Source organism: Leucopleurus acutus (genome assembly GCF_964270905.1).
Source record: "Leucopleurus acutus genome assembly, chromosome: 8".
In the NCBI taxonomy this organism is placed as follows: Eukaryota; Metazoa; Chordata; class Mammalia; order Artiodactyla; family Delphinidae; genus Leucopleurus; species Leucopleurus acutus.
The window spans coordinates 14,940,904-14,966,582 of record NC_139151.1 but is presented as its reverse complement, the minus strand read 5'-3'; the positions used below and the strand labels follow the sequence as shown (position 1 = coordinate 14,966,582).

The window sequence follows — 25,679 nt, the reverse complement described above, 5'->3', positions numbered from 1 at the left end:
TGTTTACAGTGGTGACTTTTCATATAGAAGGTGATCAGTGAATGTTTGTTGAACTGAAAATTTGGTATACATACAACTTCTAGGAACACTTTGCAAGGACATATCGCATAAGCTATTATGTTGTGGAAGACTATTAGCAGGATAATTTTGAGTAATTTTGAAAAATAGTAAGCTAACTTAAGTACCGCAGAGGAAAGTCTTAAGAGCCATCAAAGGACATTTTTGTAAAAGTACCGATTAGGGCTTTAAAAGTGATGTTGAGTGTTGTAAAGCAGAAACTAACACACCATTGTAAAGCAATTATACTCTAATAAAGATGTTAAAAAAAAAAAAGTGTTGAGGAATCCTGATGGGATGGCATCATCTTTTTTTTTTGCGGTACGCGGGCCTCTCACTGTTGTGGCCTCTCCCGTTGCAGAGCACAGGCTCCGGACGCACAGGCTCAGCAGCCGTGGCTCATGGGCCCAGCCGCTCCGCGGCATGTGGGATCTTCCCGGACCGGGGCACAAACCCATGTCCCCTGCATCAGCAGGCAGACTCTCAACCACCGCGCCACCAGGGAAGCCCGGCATCATCTTTTATATAGATAATGCTGGCACTGATCACCCACTTACTTGAGTGTTGTTTCCACTTCTAGGTTCCTCAACTTAGAGGGGATGAGGGTACCTTGGAGAGGTTTCTGAGGAGACTCAAAAGATGATTATATGATTGGAAGTCAGACCTATGAGGAAAGGTTGGGAGAATGAAAAGTTAAGAGGCAACTTAATAACTCTTCAAAAAACATGAATGGATCCATTATTAGGAATGGTAACCAGCTGTTTTCCAGCTCTACTGATGCTAAAATAAGAGAAAAATAGTTTTAAATTGAAGCAAAGGGTAGTTGTGTAAGGAACTTGTTGCTAATGATGGTTTTCATTATAGTGATGGCGAAAAGATTACCGAAATAATTTTATGATCTTCTCTGGAGTGAATTTTAAAGGACAGGAGTCCTGCCTATGTATGTGTAAAATGACTTCTCAAGCTACCTTCTCATTCTCTGACTCAATAAGTATATTTCTATTTAGATCCTAGAGGGCATGGATCATGTTTTATACTTTTTAATATTCCCCAAGGGGTCCTAGGGTCTCACTGGCTCCCTAAGAAGTATTTGAATTGTCAGTTTATGGCAATAATTAACTTTCAGTAGTAAGCTCCAAAGAAATGTCTTTATGAAATGATTTTTTTGTGTGTGAAATGATTTTATAGTGGTTTTATAGGAGAATAAAAACTTAGAAAATGAGCTAAGAGGGAGCTAAGAGGGAAACCTTAAACATCAAGAGAAACCAGGGAAAGTAGTAGATGTGGTCTCAATATAGGAAACAAATATTTGTAGCTTTTATGTCCATTTTCAGTTGTAGTCTAAAGAGCTGTGCTTCAGAATATCCCTTGTTAAGGGTATCACTGCTTGTGGATGCATTATAACAAGTGCTTTGTAAATCCTTTCCAGTCTAATAAGTTGGCTTCATGTGAATGAGGATTATAAAGGCCTCTGACCCTTGGCTTTTGAGGCCATGAGGAGGGCTTACATTACTTAGAATGAAACCTTTTTAGATATGTTGGGTTGCGAAAAGCATTTCCGGTACAGTCAGAATGAAAACTGTGAATTGGGATTATTCATATAGATTACCAAAAGTCTGGGCAGAGCTGATATTAACACCAGCTCATTTTCCTACTAGCTCTTAGTCGCAAAACCTTGAGTGGGTTATTGAAGCTTTAGGACTTTGGAATTTAGTACTGGAATTGTGTATAATTTCCTTCTTGTAGATAAATGGATACTAGGCTTATTTAAGGTTATTTGGCTTTAAATATTAAAAATATAATGAATATTTTCTAAGTTTCATATAGTAAATGCTGTCTACTGTTAACCAGATCATCTCATAAAATGACTGGAGTTCAAAGGTGAAGCTGGATTGTTGCAGGGATTCTGCAAGTGGTGGCAAAGTGAAGGGCAGCTTGATTCCCTAATTGTAAAATTGGTGTCATTTGAGAAACTGGGAATTGGAAATATAAGGGAGGCATACTTTTCCCGTAACTTTTTTTTTTTTAATTTTTATTTATTTTCTTTATTTATTTTTGGCTGCATTGGGTCTTTGTTGCTGTGCGCGGGCTTTCTCTACTTGCAGTGAGCCGGGCTACTCTTCATTGCGGTGCAGCGGGCTTCTCCTTGCAGTGGCTTCTCTTGTTGCAGAGCACAGGCTCTAGGCGCCTGGGCTTCAGTAGTTGTGGCTCGCAGGCTCAGTAGTTGTGGTGCACAGGCTTAGTTGCTCCGCGGCATGTGGGATCTTCATGGGCCAGGGCTCGAACCCGTGTCCCCTGCATTGGCAGTTGGATTCTTTTTTAAAATAAATAAATAAATAAATAAATTTATTTATTTATTTATTTATTGGCTGAGTAGGGTCTTTGTTGCTGCGCGCAGGCTTTCTCTAGTTGTGGCGAGCAGGGGCTGAGTGGGGGCTACTGTTCATTGCAGTGCACGGGCTTCTCATTGCGTTGGCTTCTCTTGTTGTGGAGTACGGGTTCTAGGAGCGTGGGTTTCAGTAGTTGCAGCATGCAGGCTCAGTAGTTGTGGCTCACGGGCTCTAGAGCACAGGCTCAGTAGTTGTGGCACATGGGCTTAGTTGCTCCGCGGCATGTGGGATCTTCCTGGACCAGGGATCGAACCCGTGTCCCCTGCTTTGGCAGGCGGATTCTTAACCACTGCGCCACCAGGGAAGCCCTGGCAGGTGGATTCTTAACCACTGCGCCACCAGGGAAGCCCCTTTTCCCGTAACTTTCAATTGCTCCTCATACAAGTAGAAATTCAGAAAACAAAAGATTATAAAACGGCAAAGAATAATTCTCATGATTCTTTTTTTTTTTTTTTTCGGTACGCGGGCCTCCCACCGCCGCGGCCTCCCCCGTTGTGGGGCGCAGGCTCCGGACACGCAGGCCCAGCGGCCACGGTCCACGGGCCCAGCCGCTCCGCGGCACGCGGCATCCCCCCAGACTGGGGCACGAACCCACGTCCCCCGCATCGGCAGGCAGACTCCCAACCACCGCGCCACCAGAGAAGCCCTCTCCTGATTCTTTATTCTACTTGAGAGATTCCAGTGTTGACTAATAAAATACCAGGGACTTTTTTTTTAAGTAAGTTAATGCCACCTAATGTGTGCTTCTCAGAATGTGGTGATGAAACTTCCAAATATGATGTAGTAGTCAGAAGAGTCAGTTGGTTTTTTAAGTTAGTAAGAACACAACTTCCCAACTCATATATTGTACATTAATTCCTCAAAAATGTTAGGTCAAAATTTTGTTGGCTGACTTAGTAGCTTTGTTGTTTTGCCAAAGGGATTATTTACTTTTGTCATGTAACTTCACTTTGCTCCTTCAGAAAACTGGCTTTTTGGAGAGATAACTCTTTTTACCTTTAGAGGAAAGAAAGTTGTGAATTTCTCAATGTTACTTTAGTTGCTGTTGATCATTCGACAGCCCAGAAGGAAAGATGCAACCTGACTTTTGCAGCAAGATCAGAACAAGCTGGAAGAAAGAACTACAAATTTTATAATAGAAACTTGTAGTTGAATGAACATATAGCTCAAAATGAAGTTAACTGCTGAAAGTTGGCATATGGAGGACCAAAACCTCTTGTAATAAAAAGAACCATCTCTGAAAACAGTGTTGGTGTTTGTTTAATTTTTCCAGCCTATTCAAGTGGATCTAGTCATTTTGTGGTACTTTCCTGTTAAACAGAGACGAATAAACCCTGTCATTGTGCTGATTAATTTAATTTCTACAGTATATAAGTGGGCTTATTTCTTTTGCTTCAGCAAGTAGATAAACCAGTTCAGACTTGGAACCTAGGAGTTTGGAAGTCCTGATTTTTGTTTGTTTGTTTGTTTTTTAAGGTCGTGTGAAGTGATTTGGGGCATTGCCAAGAATCTGTATAGCTTACTATCTGATGTAGTGCATTCATTTTGCCTTTTTTTTTTTTTTTTTTTTTTAAGACAATGATCTTCTTTTTGTCGACCTCTTTTTCCGGAGCAGGATGGGTGGAGTTCACCTGTCTCATTTGTTTAGCTGTTTTGAGCATCTTTGCTTCTTGCTCTTGTTGATAATGGAGTGAGGATGAGGAACTACTTCTTTCTTTAATTACAAAGTGGGTATCATTTGTATTTCTTAGGTGAGAGTTGCTAGGTAGAATTGAATTAAATATTTGAAAACAATTTCATTCTTGTGTGGGTGAAAATTTTACCAACTATTGTTATTGAAGAACATTGTGTTACTGTCTTTGCACTCTTTAATCCTAGGTGGCTTTGGGGGTTAACATTTCTCAGTATCAGGCAGAGATCATATTTAAAACAGTGTAAATCTCTTCCTATCTGTTTTGCATTCAAACAGCCACAGTTCTCTTTGAGGCACCAGTAGCCAGAGAGAATCTGGCCTTGGCCCTGTCCCTGCCATTCTGTTGACAAGAGACTATGATGTCAGTTCAGTAACTGTGTACATTTCTAGACTGCTTGGATTTCAGAAACCATCTTGGCTTAAGAAGTTTGTCTCCTGATATCTGTGTATTTGACTATGCTTGAGTATTTTATTCTTTTCCCTTCTTATAAATTCAAAAACACCATTGTTAAATTCACTTTTTGGAAATGATTTACAGGTGTCACTATCTTTTTTTCTTTTACAAATGGTGAAAAACTGCTTGCAAAGAGGCTCATCTTCCCCCTAAATGGCATTCATAAACATAGCACTCTACAGAGTAAGAAACGGTGACTGGAAATCTAATCTGTTTTTCAAAGAACATCTTTTATGTACCAGGCAGATGACCAAGTATTGGGGCATTAGCATTGAACAGGTCCCTTCCCCCCTTCCCTCATGGAACTTACTGTCTAATTTCTCTTTACTGAGCTCGGCTTAAAATATAGCATGAATATAAATACTAAAAATATAATACCTTGCAAGATACTTTGGAAGTTGGTAATTTGAAGGCCAAAGAAAGCTCTCAAAACTAATATCAGAACTGTTCTTGGGAGCAATTCAAATAGTAGTCTTCATTTACTGATTTACTGATTCTTGAGAGTCAGTTATACCAGTCAGTTATACCACTTGATACGTGAATCAAGATATGAATCAAGATATTAAAGTACGCCCAGGGTATTTTTTTTTTTTTTTTTTTGCGGTATGCGGGCCTCTCACTGTTGTGGCCTCTCCTGTTGCGGAGCACAGGCTCCGGACGCGCAGGCTCAGCGGCCATGGCTCACGGTCCCAGCCGCTTCGCGGCATGTGGGATCTTCCCAGACTGGGGCACGAACCCACGTCCCCTGCATCGGCAGGCGGACTCTCGACCACTGCGCCACCAGGGAAGCCCACTCCCAGGGTATTTAATAGCTTTCCCCTTCCTGTTAAAAGGGAACTTAAGCACTAGCACATCCTTTACTGCCTTCTACAACTGAAGAAGTGCCACTCTCCACTTGTACTCTGGATTCCATCCCCTCTCATCTACTCAGGGTCATTCCTGCAGTTATTCCCCCTCTCTCCTGCATCACCAGTTTCTCTCTCATCAACATATAAAACTGTCTTAATATAATCCTTGTTTTAAAAAACCCTTGACCCCAGGTCCTCCCCCAGCTACTACCCAATTTTCTGCTCCCTTTCGCAACAGAACTCCTTGAAAGTGCAGTATGTAATTGCAGGTGCCACTTTCTCACCTCTCAGCCACTCCTCAACCCCTGCAATTGGGCTTTTATCCCCATGACTCTAGGAAATTGCTCTTATCAAAATCCTCAAGGGCCTCTCTCTTGCCAGATTGAATAGATAATTCTCAGTCCTCCTCCTGTTCAACCTTTGGGCAGCATTTGAACCAGGTGACCACTCCCTTCTTGAAACACTCTTTTCTTGGATTCTGTAACACTACACTCATCTGCTTTTTTCTTAACTCATTGGTTATTAATTTTCAGTATTCTGTATGGCTTCCTTCCTCTGCTTAACTCCCCTGAATGCTGGCATCACCTAAGAGTCTGCCTTTGGCCACCTTCTCTATCTGTGCACTTGTCCTCAGTGACCTCATCCAGGCCTCATCTGTATGCTGAGGACTCCTAAATCTTTGTCTCTAAACCTTGACTGCTTCTCTGAGTCCCAGGCTTGTATTTCCAGCTGCCTATTTGACATTCCATTTGCATAATAATAATAAGCATGATGAGTGTTCATTGAGTGTTGTGGGTCAGGCAGTATTCTCAGTGCTTCACGTGTATCATCTCACCTAATCTTGCCCACCTGCTGAGGTAGCCACTGCTATTCCCAGACAAGGAAACAGATATGCATTGAAGCACTTGGATATTTAGTAGGTATCTTACACTTCCCATGTCCAGAAAGTCTTGATTTTCTCCTTTCTCCTTGTTTCAGAATGACTCTGCCCTTTACCCAATAGCTCAGGCCTAAAATTTGAGAGTTATCCTTGATTTCTCTCTATATTCACATTCCAAATAACCCATCAGCAAATTCTGTCTGTACTACCTCCAAAATACCTTAAATCCAACTTCCTCTTATTAATTCTCCTACCAAAACCCCACACTTGCCCATTATAATCTTTTGGTTGGACTATTCCCTTATCTCCCTGCTTGTGTTCTTACCTCAGTGAAGTTTGTTCTTCACACAGCAACTGTAGATTCCATGTGTAAATCAGTCAGATCTTACTATTCCCTCACTTTAAACATGTTGGGATCTCTCCCGCATCTCCCTTCTCCCCACTGCTTGGATAAATCCAGATTTCTTACCCTGTCTGGCAAAGCCGTACATGATCTGGCCTCTGGTCAGGTCTGCTTCTTCCAGCACCACCTCTTCTCATCTCACTCATTCTGCTGCACGGCCACACTGGCCTTTTGGTCTGTCATACATGCCATGCTCGTTGCTGTCTCTGGGCCTTTGCACTTACTATCTAGCTAGAATACTATGCCACCTAGATCTTTATATGTCTGTCTTTTTCTCATCATTTAGGTCTAAATCTGGGTTCAGCCACTTTTTTCTGTAAAGGGCCAGATGGTCTCTGTCGCAACGACTCCCCCCTGCTGTTGTGGTCCAGGAGCAGCCATAGACAATACAGAAATGACACATGGGGCTGTGTGCCAATAAAACTTTATTTATGCACACTGAAATTTGAATTTCTTATAACTTTCATGTGCATAAAATATTCTTCTTTGGATTTTTTTAACCATTTAAAAATGTTAAAAACCATTCTTAGTTCATGGACTGAACAAACCAGTTGGCAGTCCAGATTTGGCCTGTGGCCCACAGTTTGCCAAGGTCAGAAGCCTTTTCTGACCACCCTAGTGAAAACAGCCCTCACAGGTAACCCCCATCAATCCTTCACGCCCTCACTGCATTCTTTATTTGTTACATGGTTATTTTCTCATGGGGCAGGAATTTTGTCAGTTCTTCACCTGTGTAGTCTAAAACAGTGCCTGGCAACACTCAGTAAATACTTGCTGGAGTGATTGAATGCCAGTCCCATTTGAATTTTGGCTGTAGGCTGCTATCTGCTCTCCAGTTATTCAGTCTCTTTCCTACTCTAATTTCATATGTATGTATCTAGAATAAACTTCAAACTTCAGAGTTATGCCTTGTCTACATTCGAGACCCAAAGGTAGCTCCTACTGTGTATTGGGTGAGCTTTGACCATACCATCCTAGAATTAACAAGGTTCTGATACTTTATTTGTCTTTGATCTTGGCCCTGCTGTGGCTACCCCTTTCCAACCAAATCAATTTTTATCAATTTTTGCATCTAATTTCCCACTTCTCCCCATTACCCCCTCCCATTTATTCTTTTTTTTAAAAAATATTGATCGATCGATCGATTGATTGGGGATCTTTGTTGCAGCATGCGGGATCTCTATGGGGATCTTTAGTTGTGGCATGTGGGATCTAATTCCCTGACCAGGGATCAAACCTGGGCTCCCTACACTGGGAGCGTGGAGTCTTAACCGCTGGACCACCAGGGAAGTCCCCCCCCTCCCATTTATTCTTTTTTTTTTTAAAATTCTTTTTTTTTTAAATAAATAAATTATTTATTTATTTTGGCTGCGTTGGGTCTTCGTTGCTCCATGCTGGTTTTCTCTAGTTGCGGTGAGCGGGGCTACTCTTTGCAGTGTGGTGGCTTCTCTAGTTGAGGAGCATGGGCTTTAGGCATGCGGACTTCAGTAGTTGTGGCACGTGGGCTCAGTAGTTTCGGCTCGCGGGCTCTAGAGCACAGGCTCAGTAGTTGTGGCGCGTGGGCTTAGTTGCTCCGCGGCATGTGGGATCTTCCCAGACCAGGGCTCGAACCTGTGTCCCCTGCACTGGCAGGCGGATTCTTAACCACCGCGCCACCAGGGAAGCCCTCCCATTTATTCTTAACCAGCCATTGTCCATGATTTATTTCCTTTAGAGCTACGGTCTAAAAAACTTTTGTAGGTTGTGAGCTGCTTTTTTTCTTTGAGAATCTGAAGAAATCTGTGTCTCTCGTCTGGCAGATGCCCATATAAACAGAGTTTTGCCTGTGATTTCAGCAAACTCTCTAAGCTTAACTCCTGCCTATCAACTTCTCTGCAACTAAATGCACGCTTAGCCCCTTTTCTGATAGCTCCCTTCTGTTGCACTTTGCCTTCATTCTCTTTCACTGCCAACCCCTCCTCCCCATCCCTTTCCCATTTATTAGAGATTTGCTGTTGAGAATTTTCAGTCTCTTCCTGGCTGCTGTGTTCTCTTTCAGCCTGTAAACACATTCAACTCAAAAAGTAGTCCTGGGGCTTCCCTGGTGGCGCAGTGGTTGAGAGTCCGCCTGCTGATGCAGGGTACACGGGTTCGTGCCCCGGTCCGGGAGGATCCCACATGCCGCGGAGCGGCTGGACCTGTGAGCCATGGCCGCTGAGCCTGCGCGTTCGGAGCCTGTGCTCCGCAATGGGAGAAGCCACAACAGTGAGAGGCCCGCGTACCGCAAAAAAAAAAAAAAAAGTAGTCCTGGACTTCCCTGGCTGTCCAGTGGTTAAGACTCCACACTGTGGGGAAACTAAGATCCCACATGCTGTGCGGTGCGGCCAATAAACAAACAAATAAGTAATCCCCCCAGGCAAATCTTTCCTTACTTTGTGCCCACTGTGTCCTTTCCCATGTAATTGAGTTTTTCCAAAAGAGTGGTCTACACTGACTTCCATTTTTGTCACTTTTTAATCACACCTTGACCCACTGCGCTTTGGTTCCTCCTGCCTCTAACACTGCCTTGAAGTTGACCTTGGTAAGGTCATAGGTGACCTCCCAATTTTGATATCCTCTGTACAAAATCCTTTTGTATCCCTCCCCAACTTGGCCATCTCTTGATGCGTATTCTTCCCTTGACTGTTCTGTACTTAGACACATGATCTGTCTCCTTGGCCATTCCATCTCTATCTCCCCCCTTAGCGTCCCTTTCCCCTGTACGTGAAGTGTGGGTATTCCCTGGGGATCTGCCGTGTATCCTCTTTTTCTCTCTGTATTCTCTCCCTGGGTGACTGTTTATATACACAGTTTCAGCATTCATAAATTCATTGAATCAGATGCGCTTTCTCCAGATCATTATATCTTACAACTTGGACAGACATTTCAAATTCATGCGTCTAAACTGATTTCCCTCCTGCTCCTAGAAACCTCTCTTCTTTCTTTTTTCCCAGTCTTATAAATATATCACCATAAACCTAATCAACCTAAGCCCAACACCTGCAAGTCTTTACTGATTCTTTCCATCCCCTGAACCCTTTATATTGAAACCTTGTTCATTTTGCCTCCTAACTGTCTATGGAATCTGCCCTTTTCCTTAATCCCCATTGCCACTGCAGTCATTTTATAGCTGTTCTTACTGCCTCTGGTTTTAAAGGCAGTCTCTACTTCCCCACTGCTGTCATAGTGATCTTTTGAAAATATAAATCTAATCATGCTTCTCTCCTGCCCGAAAGTGTTACTGATGAGCTGTAGCCCTCAGGATGAGGCCCACACTTCCTTGAAGATAAACTTCAAACTCAGAAAGGCATTTAAGGCCTTTCATGATCTGCCTCTGCCTTTTTTCCTCCTCAGTATCTTAATGCTCCTTTCCCACATCAGCTAGGGCCTCAGCCCTACTGAACTGTCTGTAATTTCACTCCATGCCATGCTCTTTTGTATCTCTGTGCCTTTGTATGTGTTATTCTCTCTGCCTGAAATATCTCCCTTCAACCCTAATTTACCATCCTTTCGAAGTTTGAGTAGGCTTTCACCCTTTCTGCAGTGGCTTTCCTGACTCTTTCTCCTTGACTGGGTTAGTCACCTTTCTGCTGTGCTTCCATATTCATTTCTCTGGCATGTGTATTCCTCTGGCATAGCAGGAAACACACTGCATTCCATTAGTTTTTGTGTTTTTTTTTAAATTAATTAATTAATTTATTTTTGGCTGTGTTGGGTCTTCGTTGCTGTGCCAGGGCTTTCTCTAGTTGCTGCGAGCAGAGGCTACTCTTGGTTGCAGTGTGTGGGCTTCTCATTGCCAGGCTTCTCTTGTTGCGGAGCACGGGTTCTAGGCGTGCTGGCTTCAGTAGTTGTGGCACGTGGGCTCAGTAGTTGTGGTGCACAGGCTTAGTTGCTCCGTAGCACATGGGATCTTCCTGGACCAGGGCTCAAATCCATGTCCCCTGCACTGGCAGGTGGATTCTTAACCACTGTGCCACCAGGGAAGACCCCTCCCTATGAATTCTTAAAAGAAGAATCTTATTGTCTAATTCTTTTGAGTGCACCAGTATTTTATGCTACTGTGCTATTACCACGTAATGTTTTTTAAACAGCGTACTGCATTTCCTTTATTTTCATTTTACAAACATTTATTACTCTAAATTTGTGCCAGATACTAAAATACAACAATGAATAAGTAAACTTTCCCTGTCTTTAAAGAGTGAGTGCTCTAGAGAAGGAGACAAACTTGTAAACACATTCTTTATCCATTATGCTAATTAAGTACTGGTGATTATGTCTTTAAAATGCAGCGCTAAGACCTTGGTATTTTATTTTTTTAATTTATTTATCTTTTTGGCCACACTGCCCAGCTTGTGGGATCTTAGTTCTCCAACCAGAGATCGAATGCAGGCCCTTAGCAGTGAAAGCACAGAGTCCTAACCACTGAACCACCAGGGAATTCCCAAGCCCTTGTTATTTTAGAGCTTGTAGCGATAGACACTCAGAGAAATGTGCCAGCAGCAGTGTAGCTAACTGGAATAAATTCCCAGAGGAGAAGTGTTACTCTTCTTTAACTAGAGCTACTGAGATGCACAATATGCCTCCTTGACGTTTCTTCGTCTTCTTTAGTTGTTCTTAGTAATTTTCTTAGTTCTGTGGCCTCCTCATATGATGGAACCATATATGATGATACCAAAAATTATAAGCCTTCAAAACAAAGAATTTCAAACAATTACGTATCAGGTGCTTTTGATACTGTCTGTGGTTTTTGATGTTATTTTCAGTTGATTCATCAATAAACCTCTGTAGGTGAAGAAATTTGATTTTTTTTTTAAACTCTAAAGACTAAACCATTTTGGAGACAGAAGAATGCTAAGGTACTTACCATCTAATTCAGTGCTCTGAAGTGCTGAGTCTCTTGCTAGAAAAGAAAGAAGGTTATGAGCGGTTATCCTAGGCCTTATTCATCAAAGGCCAGGTGTGGCCAAGCTTGTTTAATAGAAGAGTTTTCAAAATAGCTTTGGAACCTCCACATTAGATTGGGAGGTGAAGAACTCCAGGTGAATGATTTCTGCTCTGACTAAATTGGGAAGAACTTACGGGAGGAGCTAAAATCTATTTTAGTTGGGGGTAGGAAGGAAAAGGCATTGACTTTCTCAGTTGCAAGTTTATCAGATCACTGGTCTTACTAGGAACTGTGTCGCATCTAATCACTGCAGATGATTTAGGTCTCGATTACTTAAACTCTCTCAGATTTCTAATGCTGGAGTGGTGCCTAGTACAATACTGAGGCGTGGAGATCGACATTGCCATCCTTTGAAAGAATTTTGAGATTTGTTGACTATTTCTCCATGAACCTAATACTAATACAAGTGGAAGAATGAACTATTCCAAGATTTAAGCCAGTTTTTTATTCCAGAATATGAATTACGTAGTAATTTATCCTTCACCGACTTTTTAAGGGATTTTGGCTTTTTAAAGGAAGGCTGAGATTGTGCACCTGCCTGTCTGCTTTAGCTACTTCTTGGGAGCAGGATCATGTCTTACTACTTACCTTTGCATTGGGAACAGATAGCATATAAATGGTTTTTGAATGAATGGACAAGTAAAAGAAATAGTGTTTTGTTTGCAGAGTTGTCCTAGCAGTACATAATTCCTTGAAATACAGAACTTCATGTATTTTTCTAAAATACCTTCGTCATTACATTTTATCTGTAAACATCGTTGTCTGTAATACTTTGGGTTCACTTAGATTCACTTGTGGAAAACATATTCCTGTTGCTTCATCACAAATATAATAGCCACTAAAGGATTAAAATTCTGCCATTAAAATAAAAATCAAATGTTAAGATATTTATGGGTACCGTAGAATTTGCTAGTAAACGTATGTTTGGAAGTTCTCAAATAACCCCTAGAGGTAGGGGTAGGGATAATAAAGAAATTCCACACATGTATTATTTTAGAATTAGCTTTCACTTGGGAAACAACATTAGCTTCATTGCATTCCTAATCTCCGGAAGCTAAATATGGTCCAACAGTATTTTATGGTGCTCAACTCGGCAAGGATATTTTTCTGTCTTTGGAGGTAAGAAAAGGGTAAAATCTTGACGATCTAGTGACATCATTATCCAGAAGGAATAGGTTTGTTGCCTCTTGCCTATAGTTTGTCTTGGAGTGCTGTGCTCATCAGAGGAAGCCAGAGTGAAAGGAAAAGTATGGGTGGCTGTTTGGGCCCAGTTTCCAGGAGTACTTCATCCTGTGTAGCGTGGGGTCTTCTGTTTCCTCTCTTCACGAGTGTCCAGGCTTATGATGCTATAGTGCCAAACATGGATTTAATTGCAGCTTCTCTTGTTACCTTTTTTTGTAGACATTTTGACTTAGTCTTTTGATTTCTAGGCAAGCCTAAATCCCTGGGAAGCTAGCACTGTTACCTTGTTTACTGCATCTTCCAGGAACCCCGTGTGTTTAAAGGGGGTGATGGGAGCGACAGGAGAGGCAAAAAGGACTTCATTTGTAGCACCTTCTTGCAGCATTTTTTCCCCCAGTGCTTTCTCAGCTTGGTTTTCCTTAGATTTGGGGGGACTTCTACGTGGAATTGGAAGTTCAGAGTTAGCTGACCAGAACTCTTTAACATAACAATGATGGCTTTTGTTTTTGGCTAAACTGTCTGGATTGTTTAAACAATGGGTGCTTATTTTTTTAAGCATGCTTCAAGAAGTCAGTCTATATTTGAAGTGAAAAGAAAGCTCTTGGGTGGAAGTCAAGTCATTCTTTTCTTATTCCAACTACAAGACCACAAAGAAAGAGTTAATGCCTTCTGTCATTTTGGAAAGTACTTGGAAACTTTAAACATTGGCAGAGTTACTTAAATTACTGCTTGACAGCTCAGTAGTACTCTTTTGGAGCACACTGAATTAGGGTTGTACAGTTACATATTGTGAAAGTTAGAAATATAGAAAAGTGACTCACTAAGGTTGCTGATAATAAACATAGCAATGTGGATCTCTTATGTTTCTTTTAAAGATTAAACATTTTTCATTACTTCAGCTGTTGGTTACTTTACCTGTTGGCTATTGTATGTATAGTTGCTAGAACTCTCTCATTGCAACACTTGGAGCATAGAACTTATGCATTTAGCAATGTAGTCCCCTGGCAAGCGTTAGGAAATCCTCAGATGTCTTTGTGAAATGCATAGATTAGCAGTTGTTCCATAAGGATAATGCAGGGAAAGAATGAATTAAATCAGAAACTTTAAGGATTTGGAAATGGGTGTCATGTTACTTTAATAGTAGCTGAAAGAATAGGGTATTTTGTACTGTAGGTGACTTATTGGATTCCTTTACATATTTATTTATAGTTTTAGATTGTAGCCATTATGGTAGGAAGTTATTTGCAAATAACTGTATGATCTTGGGCAAGTCATTTGGCCCTTCAGAACTTCAGCTTCTAAAGCCACATCAATAATAAGAACTACAATATGGACACCACATTATAGTTTTATGAATGATTTTACATAAATTACATACCTTACATAAATTATTTCATTTATTCCTTACAACGCTCCAATAAATAAAAGAATTGAGACCTCAGACAAGCCCTTCCCTCTCTTCAGTGGTGGCACGTGCCGACAAACGAGAGGATGAAGTGGCCCCCTCTACAATTGGGGGGCTTTAACTGTTGGAACTTAGTTTGGGGATTATCAGTATAAATTGGAGGTACAAGAAAATCTGTCTATAATTCCTTATTTTGTTCTTATTTTATGTGGATTTTGTTTCTGGCATCTGAAATTCTTATCTCTTTGTAGAAAACTCTTAGCTTCTGAATCGGTGGATTTCTATTAATCAGGTTGTTTAAATAGACCATATTTCTTGACAATTTGTTCAAAATCGTTTAAATCCTTAGTATTTTCTTAAAAGGCAGGTTAAAAGTTAGAGGTAAAGAGAAGCTTTTGCCTTTTCTCAGTATGACTGAAAATAAGATGGTTCCTTCAGTTATTCTTGGATGTATTCTTGAATTGGTGTAGTCAATTCATCATCCCTTTCACAAATGCTGCTGCCCACCATTAAGTCTCTTATCACAGGGCATTTAAAAATGATGCCATAAAATGCATGTTGAGAATCTCTGGATCTCAAATGTATAGAAATCACATCTAAATGTCAGTTCCTGAGTTAAGGAACTGACGATAATGGCAATTTCAGTCTCTATTAATATTTAGTAGACAGGAGATTATGATATTGTAGATTATTCCTTATGTGTCTGTAGACTTAACTACCTGTTGAAAAGGTATTTGTTTTATTGGGGCTGTATATTTCTGCCATTGTACTGATTTGCTTACTTGAATTAAAGTCATTCTTTAATTGTTTTGGGCTGTATCTATAGTTTGAAATTTAGGACTGTCCCCTATGTACTGTGTACCAAAGGTGACTTATCAATGCATTGTTCAATTACTACACAGCTCCTATTGTCTGTAATGAAGCCATATGGCTGGGTCCATTTATTTCAGTATTAAGTTATTTTATAATAATATCCATATGAATGATGATGAGTAATACATAGAGGCTAAATTTTCCAAATTCATTTGTGTCTCCTCTGGGCATTTCTCTGGGATATGTTCAGATTCATGTTTTTTTTGTTGTTTTTTTCCTGATTTTAAAATAATTTTCCTTTGTTATAGGATGAGCAGTTCTTAGGTTTTGGCTCAGATGAAGAAGTCAGAGTACGAAGTCCCACAAGGTCTCCTTCAGGTATGGCCAGTTAAATGCATGGCATCTTTACGTTTTGTTTAAGAGACTGTGACTTCCCCTTGCCTTCTTTGCATGTAAAGGGTGGTCTTAAATACTGGGGTTTTTTGGGTGCCTCCTTCCCTTTCCCTCACACTAAGTAGGAAATGGCTTATGAGCTAGACCTCTTTAAGGGACCTCTCTGTCAGGCCACTTTTGGTTTATCCTTGATAATGCTTCTCTATGGGAACCACCAGAGGCATGGGGGCTGGATTTCCATGGAATGCTTGCAAAACCTGGTAGGCAAATTGAAGGTTACCTACTGAGAGCAGCATCCTCACATTTACACATTTTGAATTGTGTGGCAGTAAATATGACTTGGGAAATAATTTGGCCATTGTTTTTTACAGATGAAATTTGGTCTACTATTGTCAAAGAACTAAAAACAAAATGTTGGCACTGTATGAAACTATTTTATCTGATCCTTGGAAAACTGTTAAAATAAAGAAAATAAAAACGACATGGGTATTTCCATTTATTAGCAATATTTGTCATTGTTCTCAATAAGAATATATCTAGAATGTCTTGAAATTCTAGACTTAACAGCAGTTTCCTGCAAGATGATCCTCAGTGGAAATAACATTTAATGGCTTGCAGAATTGTTCTGTATAGGAGAGGGCTATAGATCTTTTGATGAAAAAAACATTCCCCATCTGTGCTGCCATTCTGACTTCTTGTATGGTTGTCTTTGATTTTATGTGCGTAGACAGTCTAGTTAAATATGATGTTGTTAGCTGTGCTTTTGGTCCTTGATGTTGACATAGTTTGTGATGTTTGTTAGCATTTGCATTTCATTTGAGTCATCATATATTATATAGTAATCTAACTCAAACACATAAGTTGACAATTTTTCCTTTCCCAAGTGGTGGTGGCATTGCCATTCTAGTTGAGAGGACTTAGCCAATAGTATTCCAGTATCTGTGCCATTTAGACAGTAGCAATATTCTCTTTAAGATGTGATGAAATCTTAAAACTTCGTATCAGGTGATGTTAGAGATTGTCTGGTCTAACCCTTCATTTATAGATAATAAAATGAGGCCCAGAAAAGACATGATGAGCAGTTTACTTCTGACTGATTTGTGAGTTCTTTGAATGTGTTGTGGATTATGGAAGTTAGCAGAGCAGGGCTCTTCTCTATTCTGCTTTTTCTCCCTGTCCACCAAGAGCTTTCTTTAAAAGATGGATAGAAGAGGTTTTCAGAATTAATAAAGGCCTATGAGTAGCCAGCTTCAAGTCTACCAAGATTGTAAGGAATCTTGTGATGTACTGCTGGGTAGGAGTTTATTTTGTTAATTCACAACCCTTTCTTGATGGTTTCCTCAAGTTTTTTTCTTGGCTGTCAGTGTACCTTAAATGTTGTTTTTTGTTTGTTTTTTTAAACCATCTGTGTATACTTTATTAAGAAATGAAACTGTTTCTCTGCTGTCTTCTAGTCCATTACTTTCGTTGTAATTAGTATATATTGAGAACAGATTTGTGAATCTTAAACTATTAAGAGAGGTTTCAAGTTAATTGGTGAGGAAAGCATTTATATTTAGAAAGCTCAACAATAAGACCTTTGTTGATTTCTGTTCTGTTAGAAAGCTGGTTCCATAGTCTAAAATGTTCATCATAATGGCATAAATCTCTTCTGGTGCCTCTTAGGGGAGGTTTTAATCTCAGAAGAATGTTGAGTCATATAAAGCATTGAAAAGTCACGAGAGAAGAGATGATATGATAGAGGAGGCAACTCATAATACATTTAGAAAGTACAGACTATATGTGGTGATCAAGCTGTGGTGTATATAAATCAAATCACTATGTTGTACACCTGGAACTAATATGTATTGTATGTCAATTATACTTCAATAACAAAGAATACATCTTTAAAAAGAAGAGAAAGTACAGACTATACAAAGAATTTTAGGGAGTTCCCAGGTGGTCTAGTGGTTAGGATTCCAGGCTTTCACTGCTTTCAGTGCTGGGGCCTGGGTTCAATCCCCGGTCAGGGAACTGAGATCCCACAAGCTGTGCAGCATGGCCAAAAAAGAAAAACAAAAACAAAAAAAGAGAATTTTAGAAAACAGTGGTTTTTCTGAAGTCTCTTGATAAGCAGCAAATTGAGCTGATTTATAAGTTGGCAAATTCCTTTTATTTAGAATAGAAGAAATCTGATTTAAATTGTCAGTTTGCTCTTGACATCAATTATGGTTAAATCTTTTTTGTAATTTGAGACTAACTAGTTGAAGAACCTGTAGGTAGGGGAATAGATTAATGGACATCTCATGTCATTTCACTGATTAGTTCACCTACCACTGAGTTCAGTGATCTTATTCTGATGTCTCATGAATGAATGTTTTTCTTTTCAGTGAAACTTTTTTTTTTTTTTCGGTACGTGGGCCTCTCACTGTTGTGGCCTCTCCCGTTGCGGAGCACAGGCTCTGGACGCGCAGGCTCAGCGGCTATGGCTCACAGGCCCAGCCGCTCCATGGCATGTGGGATCTTCCCGGACCGGGGCACGAACCCGCGTCCCCTGCATCGGCAGGCGGACTCTCAACCACTGAGCCACCAGGGAAGCCCCAGTGAAACTTTTTAAACTTACTTTGGCAAAGCAGATTGAAAATATAGGAAGCTGAGCTGCCTATAGGAGTTGGTATATTATTGTAGCCTATAGAAGTTGGTATGTTGTTGACTGAAGAGCACCTTGTTCAGATTTATTAAAGCCAAAATTCTGAGTTTAAAAAATGGGATGACTTACTATAAATGTGTTCTCAGATATTAACTCTTGGTGGCTACTATATGGAAAAGCTCATACAGATTTTTGTAAAACACACCTTTTTTTAATTCAGAAAAAACCTTCTTGTTCACCCAAAGTTGTAGGAAAATTAGTTTTATATATTAATTGCTCAGTTGAAAACCTCTTATTATCTTAGTTTTTCTATCAAAAAGGTAGTTAAGTGTTCTTTTAGGTAGGATGTTATTTACTTGATTTCTTTGAGGCAGGTTTTTGGTGAAAAGAAACTAAGCACAATTAAGATGTTTTATTGACTGATTAGACCCAGGTAGAGTTCAGTACAGAATGGCTTGTGCTAAATTATATTCAGCTTAGTTAAGACCTAAACTACAAAGCTAAATATATGCTCTTCATTGTTTAATTTCTATACACAGTTAAAACTAGTCCTCGAAAACCTCGCGGGAGACCTAGAAGTGGCTCTGACCGAAATTCAGCTCTCCTCTCAGACCCATCTGTGTTCTCCCCTCTAAATAAATCAGAGACCAAATCTGGAGATAAGATCAAGAAGAAAGATTCTAAAAGTATAGAAAAGAAGAGAGGAAGACCTCCCACCTTCCCTGGAGTAAAACTCAAAATAACGCATGGAAAGGACATTTCAGAGTTACCAAAGGGAAACAAAGAAGATAGCCTGAAGAAAATGAAACGAACACCTTCTGCTACATTTCAGCAAGCCACAAAGATTAAAAAATTAAGAGCAGGTAAACTCTCTCCTCTCAAGTCAAAGTTTAAGACAGGGAAGCTTCAAATAGGAAGGAAGGGGGTACAGATTGTACGCCGGCGAGGAAGGCCTCCATCAACAGAAAGGATAAAGACCCCTTCAGGTCTCCTCATTAACTCTGAACTGGAAAAGCCCCAGAAGGTCCGGAAAGACAAGGAAGGAACACCTCCACTCACAAAAGAAGATAAGACAGTAGTCAGACAAAGCCCTCGAAGGATTAAGCCGGTTAGGATTATTCCTTCTTCTAAAAGGACAGATGCAACAATTGCTAAGCAGCTCTTGCAGAGGGCAAAAAAGGGGGCTCAAAAGAAAATTGAGAAAGAAGCAGCTCAGCTGCAAGGAAGAAAGGTGAAGACACAGGTCAAAAACATCCGACAGTTCATTATGCCTGTTGTCAGTGCCATCTCCTCGAGGATCATTAAAACTCCTCGGCGGTTCATAGAGGATGAGGATTATGACCCTCCAATTAAAATTGCCCGACTAGAGTCTACACCGAATAGTAGATTCAGTGCCACGTCCTGTGGATCTTCCGAAAAATCAAGTGCAGCTTCTCAGCACTCCTCTCAGATGTCTTCAGACTCCTCCCGGTCCAGTAGCCCCAGTGTTGATACCTCCACAGATTCTCAGGCCTCTGAGGAGATTCAGGTACTTCCTGAAGAGCGGAGCGATACCCCCGAAGTTCACACTCCACTGCCTATTTCCCAGTCCCCAGAAAACGATAGTAATGACAGGAGAAGCAGAAGGTATTCAGTGTCAGAGAGAAGTTTTGGATCTAGAACGACGAAAAAGTTGTCCACCCTACAAAGTGCCCCCCAGCAGCAGACCTCTTCCTCGCCACCTCCACCCCTGCTTACTCCACCGCCCCCGCTGCAGCCAGCCTCCAGTATCTCTGACCACACACCTTGGCTCATGCCTCCAACCATCCCTTTAGCATCACCATTTTTGCCTACTTCTGCCGCTCCCATGCAAGGGAAGCGAAAATCTATTTTGCGAGAACCGACATTTAGGTGGACTTCTTTAAAGCACTCTAGGTCAGAGCCACAGTACTTTTCCTCAGCAAAGTATGCCAAAGAAGGTCTTATTCGCAAACCAATATTTGATAATTTCCGCCCCCCTCCACTGACTCCTGAGGATGTCGGCTTCGCGTCCGGGTTTTCTACATCTGGTACTGCTGCTTCAGCCCGATTGTTTTCGCCACTCCATTCTGGAACAAGGTTTGATATGCACAAAAGGAGCCCTCTTCTGAGAGCTCCACGATTTACTCCAAGTGAGGCTCACTCTAGGATATTTGAGTCTGTAACCTTGCCTAGTAATCGAACTTCTGCTGGAACATCTTCTTCAGGAGTATCTAACAGGAAAAGGAAAAGAAAAGTGTTTAGCCCTATTCGATCGGAACCAAGATCTCCTTCTCACTCCATGAGGACAAGAAGTGGAAGGCTTAGCACTTCTGAGCTGTCACCTCTCCCCCCACCGTCTTCTGTCTCCTCCTCGTTAAGCATTTCTGTTAGTCCTCTTGCCACTAGTGCCTTAAACCCAACTTTTACTTTTCCTTCTCACTCCCTGACTCAGTCTGGGGAACCTGCAGAGAAAAACCAGAGACCAAGGAAGCAGACTAGTGCTCCGGCAGAGCCATTTTCGTCCAGTAGTCCCACTCCTCTCTTCCCTTGGTTTACCCCAGGCTCTCAGACTGACAGAGGGAGAAATAAAGACAAAGCCCCTGAGGAGCTGTCCAAAGAGCGAGATGCTGACAAGAGCGTGGAGAAGGACAAGAGTAGAGAGAGAGACCGGGAGAGAGAGAAAGAGAATAAGCGGGAGTCCAGGAAAGAGAAAAGGAAAAAGGGATCAGAAATTCAGAGTAGCTCTGCTTTGTATCCTGTGGGTAGGGTTTCCAAAGAGAAGGTTGTTGGTGAAGATGTGGCCACTTCATCTTCTGCCAAAAAAGCAACCGGGCGGAAGAAGTCTTCATCACTTGATTCTGGGACTGATATTGCTTCTGTGACTCTTGGGGATACAACAGCTGTCAAAACCAAAATACTTATAAAGAAAGGGAGAGGAAATCTGGAAAAAACCAACTTGGACCTCGGCCCAACTGCCCCATCCCTGGAGAAGGAGAAAACCCTCTGCCTTTCCACTCCTTCATCTAGCACTGTTAAACATTCCACTTCCTCCATAGGCTCCATGTTGGCTCAGGCAGACAAGCTTCCAATGACTGACAAGAGGGTTGCCAGCCTCCTAAAAAAGGCCAAAGCCCAGCTCTGCAAGATTGAGAAGAGTAAGAGTCTTAAACAAACTGACCAGCCCAAAGCACAGGTACTCTTTTCCATCTTGCCCATTAAAATCAACAGTTTCTCGAGCCCCGTCTAGGAGCAAGTTTTAGGCTGAGTGTTTCAGTTAGATCCAGGTATGGGAATCAGGAAAAGATGGTGGCATTCGCAGTGGTCCTTTACGGACGGGTAGGATTTTGGTAGGTAGAAAATGATAGGGGAGAAATTTTTAAGGAGAGGAAACAGTGTAGGGTAGAGATAGAAAAGTATAAAGCATACTTGAGGAACGGGGATAGCTGGACTGGTACGTGTAGGAAAGCGGTGAACCAAGACTGAAAGGTACGTGGGGCCACATTACCCTGAATGCTGAGTTGTTTTGTACTTAATGGGTTTGGTGTGATGGAATCTGTGACTTAATTTTGAAGATGCATTTTTGCAGTCAGATTGTTTTACTGTTGTTTCCTATAGGAAACAGGGACGGGGGGGAATCTCTTCCTCTGAGCTGTGAGTGATCAGACCAATAGAAAATAGGTATCTCCAGAATACATATGAGAAGCACTTAGCCTCAAGTTGTGATACAGAAAAGCTGTAGAATTCAGTTAGTTAAGATGATGACAAACAGATTTTTGTAAAGAAGAGCTTTTTTTTTTTTTTTTTTAATTCACAAAGCGAGCTAGGCACTGGTCTTTTCTGAGAAAACCTGCCAATCTTTAGATTGTTTTTAAACATCGTCATGTAGTAGATGCGTGTTTATACCAACATGTCAAGTTAGGTTAAGATGACCACAAACTTAGGTTTTAATGTTATTCAGCGTAGGGCCACGTTTACATTTAGTAATTCTGCCAGTTGAGAGGTCTGGCGGGAATATGATGAGACTTATTTCCGACACCATTTTGGATGTTTTAGGTTAACCTCCTAGTGGTAGGAGCCGTGGCTCTTTAAAGTGTGAGACATTTCTGTTTGGAGCCGTGGCCTTTTATACTTCCATTTATAGGTTATTTCCCCCTACTTCTCTGTTGATCAGGGAAATATAAGAAATAGTCTGTGGCTCGATAAGCCCAGTTTACACGAGAATGAGCTTCTTGATAATGCAGACTGGCAGCTTGATTTTTTTTTTTGAGGAAAATTTTAAAGAAGTAGTATAATTGGGAATAGAAGCCTAGCTGATTTCTGTTTTTTGATTAGAATCCTTTTCTGCCAATTTTAGAAGTAGGTTATTTCTATATATTGATGTGGCCTATCAGCTGGGAATAACTAGAGTTGTATGTGTTGAATCTATAAGTTAATCAACTATACCTTGGCTTCATTCATTTATATTTTCAACGCATATGGTAGTTATTGTTTGTTTTTGGCTTGCCTCCTCCTCAGGGTCAAGAAAGTGACTCATCGGAGACCTCTGTGCGAGGACCCCGGATTAAACACGTCTGCAGAAGAGCTGCTGTTGCCCTTGGCCGAAAACGAGCTGTGTTTCCTGATGACATGCCCACCCTGAGTGCCTTACCTTGGGAAGAACGAGAAAAGATTTTGTCTTCCATGGGAAATGATGGTAGGTCGGGGATGTCAACCTTGAGGTCTGAGCAGACACTGGGTTTGTTTGCTGATCATCCTGGGAGTGCCCAGTAGGCTCTTCATAGCATTATATGTTAGGCTGGGTCCTCCAAAAACCAGATGGCGGAGGGTGGGGGGTTAAATGTGTAAGGGTGTTATTAGAGGAAATGCCTGAGAGAGAAAATGGGGAGGGAGTCAGGAAAGGCTGGGAGAGCTGTCAGACTGCTCTGTAAGTCTGACCCTAGTGAAGGAGAGTGGGAAGGAAGGCTGGGCAGAATCTTCCTGGATGCTGTGCAGTGTGAGAAAGCTCGGCAAGGCTGTCAGGGAGCCCTTGAGCAAACATTGACTGTCAGAGGAGTGTCGTGTCTCCCTGGAACAGGCCTACCCTAGTATCCCTGCCATGCTTGTCACTGCCTGAGAGCAACCTCTGTGGTAATTGTGGCCTCTGTACCCCTGGATTTCAGAGCACAGCAGCTGGGGGCCCTGTGGTTTCAGGTCTGTGAGGCACGTTCTCATGGGTGACTGCTCAGATGAAATTTAGAGGTTTAGAGAGTCTTCAGAAGCATTCAATTCATATTCTTTTTTGTTTTTAATGCTTTCTTTACTTTCTTTTTTGTAATCATATTTTCTTTTTTAAAAAACATTAATTAATTATTTTTTGTATTTTGGCCACGCTGCATGGCTTTCAGGATGTTCCCCAACCAGGGATCGAACCCGGGCCCCTGCAGTGAAAGTGCCAAATCCTAACAACTAGGTCACCAGGGAACTCGCTCAATTCATGTTCTTGACTTTCGGTTACACTGTATTTTGTTTTTATTGTTTGGATTTCTGCTTTCATCAAACTGCAAGTTATAGGCATTTTTAAACATTTAATTATTTAAAACAGTCTCTGTGTTCTGCATATGAATATTTTTATTGTAATGAATTTGATTTTTGGAGTCCCAATTAAAACAAGGTTTGAATGTATATACTAACATCAGTAGATTTTGAGAATCTCCCCTCTGCTCCCAGGAAGGAGCCAGATACTCTGTCAGAGCTAATGCCACATTTCTTTAACAGACAAGTCATCGATTGCTGGCTCAGAAGACGCCGAACCTCTTGCTCCGCCCATCAAACCAATTAAACCCGTCACCAGAAACAAGGCGCCGCAGGAACCTCCAGTAAAGAAGGGACGGCGGTCAAGGCGGTGTGGACAGTGTCCCGGCTGCCAGGTGCCTGAGGACTGTGGTGTGTGCACTAACTGCTTGGACAAGCCCAAGTTTGGTGGCCGCAACATAAAGAAGCAGTGCTGCAAGTGAGTGCACGTCTCTCTGGGGGGCTGGTCTCAGCCACTGTCCCGCTTGTCACAGAGAAAATGCGCCCGAACGCCCAGTGTGGTTGTACCAAGTCACCTCAAGTTGCAAGATGAGTTGTACGCTTGGATTTTGGGCTGTGCTGGGTTTGGGCTGTGCTTAAATCAGAAATCCTCAGGTGCAGTGCTGTGAATGTTCTGTATCTGCTCAGGTCGGTGTGGTAGCGGTTGGCATATGGCTGTTTAGCACCTGAAACATGGTTGGTGTGACTGAAGAACTCCCTGTAATTTTAAATTCACATAGCCACGTGTGTCTAGAGCTGCCATATCAGTGCAACTCTGGAGGGTTTCTACTTAATCAGCAATGAGTTTAGGCCTGCTATTTATCAGGTCAACTGAAATTACCTTTATCTTTATGGCATTCAGGAAATATTGGTGATATAAGTCTCTCCACTCGCTAACTCTCAGCATATTTTCATGCCTATGAAAGTCTTCCCCCACCCCGCACGCTACTTGCGGAATCTTAGTTCCCCAACCAGGAATCGAACCCGGGCCACAGCAGTGAAAGCGCCGAGTCCTAACCACTGGACCGCCAGGGAATTCCCTGGAAGTTTTGATTACTCTACCTTTTTTCCCTTTTTCTAGTCAGTTTGTGGATGCACTTTCTACTCTCTGAGATAATTTGTTTAAAGTGGATCAAGAGAATTGCATAAATAAATAATTTTGGTGGTTGAGTATCTCATCAAGTGCCTGGCACCAGGAATGGATATTATCCGTAGATATTTGCTGAATGAACGAATAACATGAAAGTGATTTATATAAAACATAATTGGGAGAAATGCTGCATTACTTACTTAAGGGGAGACAGTTTCTAGGAGACACTGAGAAGTTCTGTGCTTTGGTTTAGTCTGACCTTAAGCAAGAATCTTGTCTCAGTCCCATTAGTGGAAAGAAGTGAGACAATTCACAGAACAGCAAAAAAAATGTACATGATAGCAAGATAAAATGGCACTAAATTTAGGGGTTGCAGTGGATTCAGTTCAATATTAAACTTCAAATTAAGTTTTGAGTTTCAATAAACTGAGGATAGAAATATCTCTCAAAGCCCTGAGATAGACCTGTAGCATTGTAGTGGCAGACAAAGGACTCGGGTAATTTTAGTCCATTTTGTATTCAGATTACTATATGAATAATAATCTCATAAGGGAGCAGAACTGATTTGGCTGCGAGAAATAACGACTGATCGTTTTGTGTGTGGCGCTAGTCAGTACTGGGTTGCAAGACATTTGAGTCCCATTTCAAAAATAATTTGATATTTGCTCCTTTTAGATCCTCAAGGTAGGTGAAATTGCTGATCAAAGGATTTAAAGGCTTGAATTTAAATAATGAGCAGTCCTTTTTTCAACTCTCAAAATGAACCTGAGTAAAGGTTCATGGATTCTTTTTTTATTTTTTTAAAATTAATTAATTAATTTATTTTTGGCTGCGTTGGGTCTTTGTTGCTGCGCGCAGGCATTCTCTAGTTGTGGTGAGTGGGGGCTACTCTGTCACGGTGCAGGGGCTTCTCATTGCAGTGGCTTCTC

General features: G+C 41.4%; 1 protein-coding gene and 1 pseudogene across 2 annotated transcripts in view; both read left to right on the top strand.

Moving 5' to 3' along the window:
* The window catches only part of LOC309964907 (trehalase-like), a 419,483-nt pseudogene that overhangs the window by 235,569 nt on the left and 158,235 nt on the right, over window positions 1–25,679 (top strand). The gene's annotated exons all lie outside the window — the stretch shown is intronic.
* KMT2A (lysine methyltransferase 2A) overlaps window positions 1–25,679 on the top strand; it is a gene marked incomplete at its 5' end in the record, with an annotated part of 73,117 nt that overhangs the window by 10,503 nt on the left and 36,935 nt on the right. The window contains 4 exon segments of the mRNA XM_082845736.1: window positions 15,397–15,466; window positions 18,650–21,303; window positions 22,626–22,803; window positions 23,865–24,099. Of these exon segments, the coding sequence (XP_082701862.1) occupies window positions 15,397–15,466; window positions 18,650–21,303; window positions 22,626–22,803; window positions 23,865–24,099 (3,137 nt within the window).